This window comes from Doryrhamphus excisus, chromosome 3 (genome assembly GCF_030265055.1).
Source record: "Doryrhamphus excisus isolate RoL2022-K1 chromosome 3, RoL_Dexc_1.0, whole genome shotgun sequence".
Classification (NCBI taxonomy): Eukaryota; Metazoa; Chordata; class Actinopteri; order Syngnathiformes; family Syngnathidae; genus Doryrhamphus; species Doryrhamphus excisus.
Window position 1 is genome coordinate 2,819,927 of NC_080468.1, and position 12,177 is coordinate 2,832,103.

The 12,177-nt window shown below is 46.7% G+C and overlaps 1 protein-coding gene across 19 annotated transcripts in view; it reads left to right on the forward strand.

The window, feature by feature from the left end:
• The window catches only part of dlg1b (discs large MAGUK scaffold protein 1b), a 30,853-nt gene that overhangs the window by 18,051 nt on the left and 625 nt on the right, over window positions 1-12,177 (forward strand). For 6 of the 19 annotated variants that reach the window (XM_058068720.1, XM_058068728.1, XM_058068723.1 and 3 more), the window contains 18 exons: window positions 5,763-5,816; window positions 6,276-6,326; window positions 6,456-6,580; window positions 6,853-7,022; window positions 7,104-7,240; window positions 8,278-8,422; window positions 8,524-8,662; window positions 9,039-9,195; window positions 9,278-9,380; window positions 9,455-9,569; window positions 9,654-9,830; window positions 9,901-9,967; window positions 10,389-10,485; window positions 11,174-11,215; window positions 11,295-11,345; window positions 11,417-11,763; window positions 11,836-11,945; window positions 12,022-12,113. In XM_058068720.1, coding sequence (XP_057924703.1) covers window positions 5,763-5,816; window positions 6,276-6,326; window positions 6,456-6,580; window positions 6,853-7,022; window positions 7,104-7,240; window positions 8,278-8,422; window positions 8,524-8,662; window positions 9,039-9,195; window positions 9,278-9,380; window positions 9,455-9,569; window positions 9,654-9,830; window positions 9,901-9,967; window positions 10,389-10,485; window positions 11,174-11,215; window positions 11,295-11,345; window positions 11,417-11,763; window positions 11,836-11,945; window positions 12,022-12,113 — 2,179 coding nt within the window. Of the gene's footprint in view, window positions 1-1,353; window positions 1,820-4,407; window positions 4,705-5,762; window positions 5,817-6,275; window positions 6,327-6,455; window positions 6,581-6,852; window positions 7,023-7,103; window positions 7,241-8,277; window positions 8,423-8,523; window positions 8,663-9,038; window positions 9,196-9,277; window positions 9,381-9,454; window positions 9,570-9,653; window positions 9,831-9,900; window positions 9,968-10,388; window positions 10,486-10,747; window positions 10,782-11,173; window positions 11,216-11,294; window positions 11,346-11,416; window positions 11,764-11,835; window positions 11,946-12,021; window positions 12,114-12,177 lie in introns of those variants that run through there. The other 13 variants (XM_058068721.1, XM_058068729.1, XM_058068731.1 and 10 more) reach the window with 8 other exon arrangements.

Sequence of the window (12,177 nt, forward strand, 5' to 3'; positions counted from 1 at the left end):
GTTCTTTCACTTGTTGGAATAATTCCGTATTGCCAGTTTTTCGTTTGTCCAGTCTTGAAATTTAGTTTGAATCAAAAACAAACTTTCCGTATCAGTCCAGTGCCGATTGCTGGCCTCCATTTTTAAAACTGAAGAACGTCTGGAGCTGCGTGTTACGTCATATCTGAGCATGTGATATGATAAATTTAACCAGGACAGGATCAAATTCAATCTTGCTAATATTTTATAATTCAACTCGGTACATGTTTTATATAGATATATATTTTCTTTTGACTTATGGACTTATGAATGGTGTATAGAAGGGTTTAGATTCTGTTCCACAGATGGCGCTAATGTACACGAAAGCTGCTTGCCAACCGCCAATAAAGTACAGAAGAAGAAGAACGCACCCTGACAACTTTCCGTTTGAGCGGCTACAAGATACCTCAGTCGGATTGGGGAAAGGAATATTCCACCCCTGTTAATCCGATTATATATTCATTCGGATTGGCACTATTCTTTAGGAATGAGGTGTATACAAAGGTTAAATTCTTTCCGTTTCAACAAATAAACCAAATGCAATTGGAATATTTGGGTCCACGTATACGTGGATATTGACATAATATTTGCAAATGATGATGAATAAATGTTAATTATAAAAAGTGATATTGGATAATTCCTCACGGCACACCTGCCAATTTCTCAAGGCACACTAGTGTGCCGCGGCACAGTGGTTGAAAATCACTGGTCTACAGTACGTTCACCTCCCTTGAATGTAGAAAGTTGGCAGTTTGTTCCTCTGTTGAAGCGACATCCATTTGATCTGTTCTTTCTTTGTTCCCGACTGCTCTGGCATACGACCTGGGTTTAATACGACCTGGGTTTAATTCAGTCTGGGTTTAACATCGTTCATTCGTGCATTCTGATCCAGTTCAACAGTTGCGTTCATTTTTTTGATTACTTTTTTTGCTTTATTATCTTCTGTAAGAGCAGCGCTCAAGGCAACATTTTAACCTGTAATACTCGGATGTTTAACATCCTGCCTCGGGTGTTTAACCTTCTCTTGATGGCTGTTGTTCTGCTGTTTTACAGCTTCAATGTATTTTTGCAGGTCACCGTCACCGTGCGGCCCCCTGTGCAAAATATAAATCCTTTACATTTTTCAACTGGCCTTAAAATTTTTATCAGTTTGAATTTTAATCAATTTTAATTAAATGACAGTCCCATTCTCTGTTTTATCTTTTTACTTCTGGGATGCTAACGTGCACATTTGTCCTAAAATGTCCTCCTTGTGGCCAGTAGGTCATCTAGTAGTCAGGGTCTCTCCTCCAGAAAATGACATATGGCTTGTGTGCCAACAAGAAGATAAAGTGAAGGAGATTGCGGCGAAAGGACCTGCTTGAGCTTCCATACTGCAGTGAACAGACGACTATCTCTCTTCGGCTGTCTCTGTCACTCTCTCTCTGCCTTCAAAGCGATGCTCTCTCGCCTGCCCTGGCAGATGCAGATGGACGTGCTCTTGGAGGCTCATCTCACCTTTTTCCATCTCCTCCTCTTTTAAAGAGGAGGACCAGCTCGGCGTTCCAGCCTTGATATTACTGTCTGTTTGGAGGACGAGGAGAAAGGGGGGGGTGCAAGGTGGAGTGAGGCCCCCCCCCCCTCCTGTCTCCTGTCTGCTCTCCAGCTGGCATCACCTCCACCAGCTCAAGGAGCGTGGGGAGTGAGGCACACAGGATCAGCAACAAGCAGCATGCTCAACTCTGTTTGTTATGCCAAAAAGATGGGCCGCCGCATCATGGTCACCCTGAGGACCACCAAGCGGCTCCACCGCCGCCTACTGGTAGGTCATCCCCCCGACCTCCCCCTTTTAAAAAGGTGAGGAGGTGCTGCACTGACCCATTTGGGGGAACACTTGCACATTCGTCTGAGTGCCGTGTTACATGCTTTTTTTTAATGTCGCTATAATACATGCCTGTTGACGGTTTTGTCGTTGGTGGATGTACGCATGGAGAATAAATCTGGTAAGCAGAGCTGCTGCTGCGTCATGTGAGGTGTCAGATCACTTTTCATTCAAAGTGCACATCTAACACACACACACACACACACCTCTCCCGTGACATGCTGTTTTGGTGCTATTGCTAGCAGTCTTTTTTTCTAAAGGAGTTTCAAAGGTGAGACAGTGTGATTTTGTGTATTGCGCAATCTGTAGGAAATGGTGAAGGGAGCAGTAAGATGATGAGGAGCAGCACCAGCTTCAGTCGTGCTTAAATAGTGCGTGTGCGTGTGGTGAACCATTCTCCTGCATAAACAGCAGCATCATGTTGTGTGCAGATGTGAGGAAGCCCTGCAATAGCACATGCCTTCCCTGGCGTTGCCTAGCAACCTCTGGGCTCCTGACATGCAGCACTGGCCCTCCACCCCACGTCTCCCTGTTTATTGCATAAAACACATAGACACACACACAACGCAATGTACCGATAAACAGTCTTTGTGTAGCAATAACATCAAGTGTCACATTTTCACACTGTCTGTCTGGCTGGTGTGGTCCACTTGCAGACCTCCCGTTTATGGAACAAGCTCGCCATCTGGCCGCACGACGAGTGGAAGTTGGCTGTGCGAGGCATAATGACAAAACTTTACAATCATCATCCTCATTGAGGGGGAGTGAGCTGTTAGCATGTAGCTAATAGCTCAGCTCAACATTGACATTGTTTGAAAGTTTAAGAACACTGATTGATACATATGGTTATTATTTTTTTTATTATTTTGTAACTAAATATTTACATTATTCTTATTCCACCTCTTTTTTTGACACTCGCTTACATTTTTCAATCGATTGAAACCATTACGACATGGATACATTCAGCTCATAGAGGACATGGTTTTCTATTGACATATTCCAAAAATTCCACATTTTCTGTAAAACAGATTTGCCTTAAAGAGGACTGAGTATGCTTTTTCCACTTTTCTGTAGTTAGAATGTTGTATCCTTGTGTTAAACTATGCCAAAGTTTCAGATAAGGAGGTTTGCACATCTGGAAGTATATCGCAACCGACAAATTTAATACATTGCCTTGCATTCCTCATGAGGCTACACTCTTCTGTACTATGTGTATGCTAGTGACCATGCCTCAACCCACCATGGCAAAGACACTCACTCCGTTCATGCCATTGTTCTATGGTACAAACACGTCATGTGCTGAAACCAATGCACAGAGTGAATCCTCTTCCTGGCTCGTTGGCGAACATGGCAATAATATTTTACATCTATCAATATCATCAATTTAATATTTTTTTGTGTGACTAATTAATTTTATAATCGTCCCAGGCCTATTGTCCATGATACAGTTTTTTCCTCAACGTGAAAGCTTGTCATGTTTCTAAAAACTCACAACATCTTGTGACACCCCTATGAATTAATAAGTCACTGTTCATGGTTGAATACAGCCTATTATTACTAAGCAAAATGTATTTTTGAGGGGCTAAATTAAGCATTTTCAAGCATAAATATGGCTAAAAGACAAATATAAGTCATTCAGAAGATGCATTCAAAGATGTTGGGATGGTACAGCATGTAATATTATACACAGACCATGACGTGTTGACTTTGGCTTTTATTAGCCCCTTATTAGTAACTACCAACAGGCAAAATACAGTCAACTATTGATCTCTGATGTCTATTCCTGAAATGTCTTATTTATTTCTTAAATGGCCTATTTTCTCTTATGTCTATTTGGGTAATATAAGTGTTATGACTGAGTGATTATAGGGGTGTTATTTCATGTTTAGAGGGCTCTATGTTAAAGCCATATGCTCGAGCTACAAAATAATATTCGATTTATAACTCCTAGTACAAAATGACAAAATTCTATTTGACTCCTCCTTTATGGAAATTCCCACGGCTGGGTCTGAAACCAATTAGCGATGAACTAAGGATTATTGTATTGTATTATCATGACTTATTCAGGACAAAAGAGAACATTATGGTAGTTTGATGTCTTGATTAATTTGTCAGTGGACACATAAAATGTGTTACAATATGGGCTGCAGGTGGCGCTGCAGACACACTGACTTCCTGATAAAGCTTTCAAATGATCCTCTTTGAAAATGAGACCTCTATCTAGGAAGATGTGGGACGTGCAGAACATCAGTGTGTTTATTTAATGTTATCCAGTCATAAGGATGCGGCATTCTAATATGAATACTACAAACATGTTTAAAACAATGACAGACACGTGAACATGTGGTGCCTCCACTTGTCACGTTCATACACCGCAGCGCCTAAAAGTGAAGGAAACATTGATTATTCATGCAGTGGGCGGACCACCCCCACTCGTGTTGACATGTAAGTCCACTCACACTTCAGGGGACAGCGTCACATTGAGCCAGCGCGTTCTTGTGACTGTCCATTCACTCCAAACATCAACGTTGGGAATGTACTCCATGTCCGCACGGCAAGTCTTCACCTCCAAGGCCGTAAACGGAGACGATGGGAAGCCGAGTCACGTCGACGTCGGTCCACGCAGGCATCACGCCATCCAACATGGCCGGCCACAGGTCCATGCATCGCTTGCCACGTTCACCGCCTGCACAGTGCCGGCTTCCTGCCGTGCTCGCAGCCGCTTCCTCAACCTGCGCGACAGTGTCAAGAAAAGTCCCACCAAGAGCACAGCCAAGGTGGAGACTCGTTCCGAGATTCCATGGGTGCCCTTCGCCTATGGCAAGGTAGACTGAGAGGTTAGAGATACAAACCTCATCGCTTTGTCATTAAGTTGCCGGCCTGGACCATTCCAAATGTTCCTAGTTGGATGTCTTCTGGAACTTGGTTGCTTGTGATTGAATCATGATTGACTCAGAACAGGAAGTGCATGGAAATAAAAGAGTTTGTGGTAGAATATTCTTGACTCACTGGACATATACTTCTTCGTGGCATTTATGGCTCCAAAGATAGTTTGAAGTGGAGTACATGCTCCCAGGGATCAGTGGTGTTGAAGGAAACATTTGTGAATATTTGTTGTTTGATGATGGTTTGTGGTTTGCGGCGTCGAGCGTGGCCCAGTGGATCAATGTGGTCGATGCACACTAATTTTAGCCACGCTGGGTTTTCCATGAGGCCTCTCTTGAGCAGAGCAGAGTAGCCGTTCCTGCTGGCAGCTTGGTGAGGTCCTGCTCTTGCATAATAGAGGTCACCGTGATGAAGGCTGGTCATCCTCATCCTGCTTTCACAAGACTAATAGATAACTGCTACTTACTGTATTTAAAGGGGATCCTCCACGTTGTGGAAGTGACTTGCATGTCAACATTTTGTAGGGTACGAGAACTTCACAAAATCTCTTGTAAGTTGACCTTTTGAAACTTTAAGACCTTGCTGAGTGTCCGGCGGCAATCAGTAACTGCTGTTCTGTACCATTTGTTGATTTGTCTTGAAAATTGCAGGCAGGAAGTGCTCTTGGATGTAAGAATTGTGTATAATGGGAAGCTGTTGTTGTTGTTTTCTGGGAGCGAACGATCTACTATAAACGTTCAATGCTCCTCTGCTCTTGACAACAAAGAATGAATGAACACATCCCAGTCCAATGCCGGATTGTCCAATATTCATTTCTTCTTTACTGTCCAATGCTGAGAGTGTGAACAAGTTACACCTTTTATTCTTCATGTCGTCACGTAAGTCAGGACTGGAACTGTGATGGCGGAGCATTCAAGACAGTACAACCTTCGGACATGATGTTTTTATTGTCCATCTGAGACATGTCCTCTGATGCCATCGTGTCTCCTCTCTTCAGGCCAATCCGCCCCCTGTGATGGTGAACGCAGACAGTCTGGACACTCCCCCTTATGTGAGTGTGGTACCTAAACACAACACGCCCTTCACAGTAGTACACCTATATACCCATTGTAGATATACTTACTGGAAGTACACCTACATCTAGTACACTCGGTCAATATACTGCAAGTATACTTAAATGTAGTACATTTATAGGAAATAATACACTCCTAAGATAAGATAAGATATGCCTTTATTCGTCCCTCAGCAGCAAGAGTACAGAGTCAGTTAAGCAGTACAAAATACACAATATAGAAAAATAAACAATATAAACAACCCAAGTATTAACAAAATCCACAGTTATATACAATACAGTATGTATATATATGAAACTAGTCATAAATATACTTACATGAAGTACAGTTATAATGAATATACTCACAGGAAGTATGCCTACATGTACATAGGAAGTACACCCATAGTGGCAGCCATCCATATGTGTTTGTGTGTTTATGTGTGCACATGTGTGCAGGTGAATGGAACCGAGGCAGACTATGAGTATGAGGAGATCACATTGGAGAGGGTAAGTGGGCCGCAGTTCAGAACAACACCTCTTACAGTAGATATTGTAATGTTCTATTGGACCATATTGTGACTGAAGATAAACGTATATACTGTATGTAATGATTTGCATCGCCTCTGCTGTCATCAGGGGAATTCGGGTCTAGGCTTCAGCATCGCGGGTGGCATAGACAACCCCCACATCGGTGAAGACCCCAGCATCTTTATCACCAAAGTCATCCCGGGGGGCGCTGCTGCGCAAGATGGACGGCTCAGGTGAGAGGAAGACATGGTGTGTGTTACTCCCAACCCCCCCCCCCGTGGCAGCTTGCTGCTTTCATTGGCTTATTCATAATTGAACAGCTTGGTGTCGCCTGACGTAGGTGCTGCTGCTGATAATCATGCTCTCAGGTGTCTTGGTTAGTGGAGAAGAAAATATATTTTTGTACACAAGCACTAGCACATTAGTCTGTGTCCATATGGGGTATGGGGGGGGGGGGGGGGGGGGGGTTGAGTGTGAACATCACTAAGTGCTTCTGGTTCTTCAGGGTCAACGATGTCATCTTGCGTGTCAATGAGGTTGATGTTCGCGATGTAACGCACAGTCGGGCCGTGGAGGCGCTAAAGGAGGCGGGTTCTCTAGTTCGACTGTATGTACGCCGGAGGAAACCAGTCTCTGAGAAAGTGATGGAGATCAAACTGGTGAAAGGACCCAAAGGTGAAAAACTGCACTCACCCAAAAATCCCACAGTGTGGCGGTCTGTGTGATGGAGATCTATCTGCTTGTCCTGCTTATCAGGTCTGGGCTTCAGTATAGCGGGCGGAGTGGGAAACCAGCACATCCCAGGCGACAACAGCATCTACGTGACCAAGATCATTGAGAGTGGAGCCGCCCATAAAGATGGCCGACTGCAGATTGGAGACAAGCTTCTTGCTGTAAGGATTCTTGTTCATTCATCATCATCACCAACCATGTTCAGTGTTGTGTGCTGTGTCCCATATATATAGTTGTGTTTCAGCTTACAAACTTCCTCTACACCTCTTGGTATTGTAAGTTTTCCTAGGATTTTCTGGGATTAGGCCCTGGGGATCGGGCTTTTGTTGATATGGAATCAATTTGCTGCTTGCTTCCTGGTGTTTTGGGGTTGTTGTCTTGTTGAAAACACACATTTTGGGGACACTTGCGTTTCAGCACAAAGCACCATGACTTCTTCAAGTGTTGTGATATATGCAAACTTCTCCATAATCCCTCTTATCACATACTACAGTATTCATTGGCCCTGTACCCTAGAAACCGCCCATGAATGATACGGGAAAAGGCCGAAATGATACTGTGTCAAAGCCCAGGGCAATGATACTGATAAAATATAGATTTTAACCATGTCCAGTATCAGCCCCCGTAGCTGTCCACTCAGAGCGTGCTGCTCTGGTATCGTGCCTGTGAAACAACCAATCAGAGAACAGCGCACGAGCGTGAACACACACTATAAATATTCCTAGTGCTTCTCCAGTCACCAAAAAACCCAAACTTGATTAATGGAACTTTAATTGTCAGACATTGATAAAATATTATTGTTGAAATATTTTTGCAATAATTGTGTTTACACTGTTTAGATATAATACATGTAATCAACTGAAAATTTTCTGGAAAAAAATTGGTATTTTGATTGAATAGTACGTGAGAATAAGCTCATGATTAAATAGTATGTGATAATAAGATCATCACATGGTTTGTCTGGTATCAGGCCCAGTATCATGCCCCCGTGTGCCAGTATCAGATACTGATAACCGATAATTATGCAATAAATAGGCCAGAGAAACATCCCCATATCATCACAGGTGGTTTTCTATGAGTCAACTACACCGACTAATGACCTGTTGGAATAAATCATTTGGAATAAAAACGCTGATTTGACCAGGTTAGTCGCTAACAGTGTGCCTGTCTGCGTACCTGTCTCTGTGCATGCTTGCAGGTGAACAGTAGTTGTCTAGAGGAAGTTAGTCACGAGCACGCCGTCACTGCCTTGAAGAACACTCCTGACGTGGTCTACTTGAAAGTGGCCAAACCCAACAGTGTCTTCATCAATGATACCTTCGGCCCTCCAGACCTCACCAACTGTGAGCTGCTTCCTTCTTTTATTCCCTTCTGTCTTTCTTTGGCTTTCCTCCTCCTGCTCCCTGCCATCACCACACAGTGACACCATCTTTTTCTGTTGCAGCGTTCTCACAGCATCTGGAGAACCATATCACTCCCCCTAACTTTCTGACTCAGCCCCTCCCTCTGCCGGCCTCATCTGGACGCTACTCGCCGACGCCCAAGAGCATGCTAGGAGATGACGACGTCTCACGGTATGAAATGTAATTACTCTAATATGTCTACTTCAATATGAGCACCAACATTTTTATTTTGTTGAAGTTCTGAGTGCACACACTTAGTGCTCCTCCATGATGTTTGTTGTGTTTGTGTAAGCGTCCACTAAGATGGTAGGGTCGGGTGTTTACATTCATTCATTTTCTACCGCTTATCCTCACGAGGGTCGCGGGGGTGCTGGAGCCTGGACGCGGGGTGCACCCTGGACTGGTGGCCAGCCAATCACAGGGCACATATAGACAAACAACCATTCACACTCACATTCATACCTATGGACAATTTGGAGTCATAAAACGTGTTTTCAAAACTTATTGTGATGGTCAAGCAAGTAGACCAATGGAGGTGTTTGATTTGGTCCTCCAGGGAGCCCAGGAAGGTGGTGCTGCATCGTGGCGCCACAGGTCTAGGCTTCAACATTGTTGGTGGCGAGGACGGCGAGGGCATCTTCATCTCCTTCATCCTGGCTGGCGGACCCGCAGACCTTTGTGGAGAGCTGAGGAAAGGAGACCGCCTGGTTTCCGTACGTCACTCAAGACATGTCCTTTCCCGTGTGGAGCGTGACAAACCCTGACGGCGTCGTGTTTGCATGTGCTCGCTTGCAGGTCAATGGCGTGGACCTCCGCAGCGCCACGCACGAGCAGGCCGCCGCCGCCCTGAAGAATGCTGGCCAGACAGTAGTCATCATGGCCCACTACAGGCCTGAGGGTGAGTGGGGTGAGAGGTCACATGACTGTCACGGCGGAGCCACGTCGCTGACCCGAAGGTGTGCTTGTCTTCAGAGTACAGTCGCTTTGAGGCCAAGATCCACGACCTGAGGGAGCAGATGATGAACAGCAGCATCAGTTCTGGTTCAGGGTCCCTGCGGACCAGCCAGAAGAGGTCCCTGTACGTCAGGTGAGACCTCAACGCATCAGAACGTGACCTCCTCTGCATCGGCACATTGACACTGACAGCGCGTGCACTCTGACCTCTCTGCAGAGCCCTCTTCGACTACGACAAGACGCGGGACTCGGGTCTTCCCAGTCAAGGTCTGGACTTCAAGTTCGGAGACATTCTTCACGTGGTCAATGCCTCCGACGACGAGTGGTGGCAGGCCCGGCAGATGACGGCTCATGGCGAGGCAGAGGATGTGGGCGTGATCCCCAGCAAGAGAAGGTGGGTTTAGAGGTCAGATGGCCGTCAGGGCCTTGTGGCCGCTTTTGACCTTTGACCTTTGACCTGACAGAGTGGAGAAGAAGGAGCGAGCGCGGTTGAAGACAGTCAAGTTCAACCCAAAGTCCCGTGAGCGAGGGGTGAGTGCGCATGTGATGTGACGCTGATGATGTAACCGCATGTCGCTGACCTGTCAGCATCTCGGCTCCGCCTCCCAGCGCCGACATGACGCCAAAAGCTACACTAGCCCCTGACCGACACCTGCATGATCCTACCCTCGACTGTCTGCCCCCCTCTTCATCACTCACCTGGAGCATGATGTCATCATGTCAAAAGCCCCCCCCCGAGCCCACTGACGCAAACATTTACAACTGTTGCTATGGCGACTCTCCGCTTATGTCTGTGTGTGTGTGTGTGTGTGAGAAAGAGAGAGAGTGTGTGTTCGCGCTCTTGCCCTACTTCACCTACGTCCCCTTTTCTGCACACCCCCCCCCCCCCAACTGACTGACGAGTGTTTGACTTTGACGTGACCTTGACGTGCTCTTCCTCCACTTCCCGTAGTCGCTCAGTGACAAGCGTAAAAAGAGCGTCTTTCCCAGGACGTTCCTCTTCTACAAGAGTCGGGAGGCGAGCGAGCAGGAGAGCAGCGATGTGGAGCGTGAGTATGGCGCCACCGGGGGGCGCCGTATTTGGCCGGCTGACGGGTCAGCGACAGGAAGAGAGTTCAGCCGGTGACCTGGTTGTCACGGCAACGGGGCCAGCCCACAAATCTTTTGCAATTGGACAACCTGAAAGCCCCCACCACCCCCACACTTCCCAAAATGGCCGGTGTGCGTTGCGTCTGCTCTCTCGCTCTGTCGCTGAGACGCAGTAACCTTTTTTTTTCTTCTTTGTGCTTCTTCTTCCTTTGTCGCCTTCAGGACCTCACTGACGAGCTCCTCGCCAAAGGACACAGTAAGTCGCCCCCCCCCAACCCGAGCCCCGCCCACCTCTCTCCACCAGGAACTTATTTTATGAGTTAGTCACATGACTTATTATGTCGTGTCTCAAATAGAATACTTGCATCAGTACACGTGAACAGGTATACTGTGTACTTCTGTGTACTACTGTGTATTTCATTTGAGACACACGCATAGTTTCTGGTGGACCCCCCCCTCACGACCACCCCCCACCTCCTCCAGGCGTCGTCATCGTGGTGTTGTCCCCATTGCTGTCTCCAGGACGTCCTTCAGGCTCCACCTCCTTCTGCCATATTTTGTCCCCCTCCTCCGCCCCACCACGCCCCTTCCCACTTTGACGTGCAAAGCATGATGGGAGACTTCACATGTCTTCTTCTTGTCTTTCAGAACACGTCACCTCAAACGCCAGTGATAGTGAAAGTAGCTACCGTAAGTGTTGGCGCTGCCAACATGGCTTCTGGCATCTATTGGTTGTGCTGACGTGTGCGTATGTGTGCCTGATTGACAGGTGGGCAGGAGGAGTGCGTCTTGTCGTATGAAGCAGTCACTCAACAGGAAGGTAACGCCCCCAAACCCCTTAGCTTGTTTATGTGCCGCCACATTTCTCACCGCGTCTTCATTGTCGTGTAGTCAGCTATGCACGGCCCGTCATCGTCCTGGGGCCCATGAAGGACCGCGTGAACGATGACCTCATTTCAGAGTTTCCTGACAAGTTCGGCTCGTGTGTTCCACGTGAGTCAAAGCAACATTCTGCGCTTATTTGTGCGTCAGCGTCTGAACGGCGCTTGTGTCTTTGGCCATCAGACACGACGCGGCCCAAGCGGGACTACGAGGTGGACGGTCGGGATTATCACTTTGTGGTGTCCCGTGAGCAAATGGAGAAGGACATCCAGGAGCACAAGTTCATCGAGGCGGGGCAGTACAACAACCACCTGTATGGAACCAGCGTCCAGTCTGTCCGAGAGGTGGCCCAGAAGGTAGATGTCTTCTGCTGTAATGTCGCCCTCTCCTGGCCAGACGGTGTGCTAACGCACGGTTTTGCCTTCCAGGGTAAACATTGCATCCTGGATGTGTCTGGCAACGCTATCAAGCGACTCCAGCTTGCTGCTCTTCATCCCATCGCCGTCTTCATCAAGCCCAAGTCGGTGGAGAACATTATGTAAGTGATGTTCACATTCATAGCTGTAGTAGACACACACACACCGATCAGATGTTTAAGTGTGATCCTTCTGCAGGGAGATGAACAAGCGACTGACAGACGATCAGAGCAGGAAGACGTTTGAGCGTGCAGCCAAGCTGGAGCACGAGTTCACCGAGCACTTCACAGGTAGAGGCTTTTATTTTTTTTAACCTGTCCTAAAATGTCATAACGTGTGTGTGTGTGTGTGTGT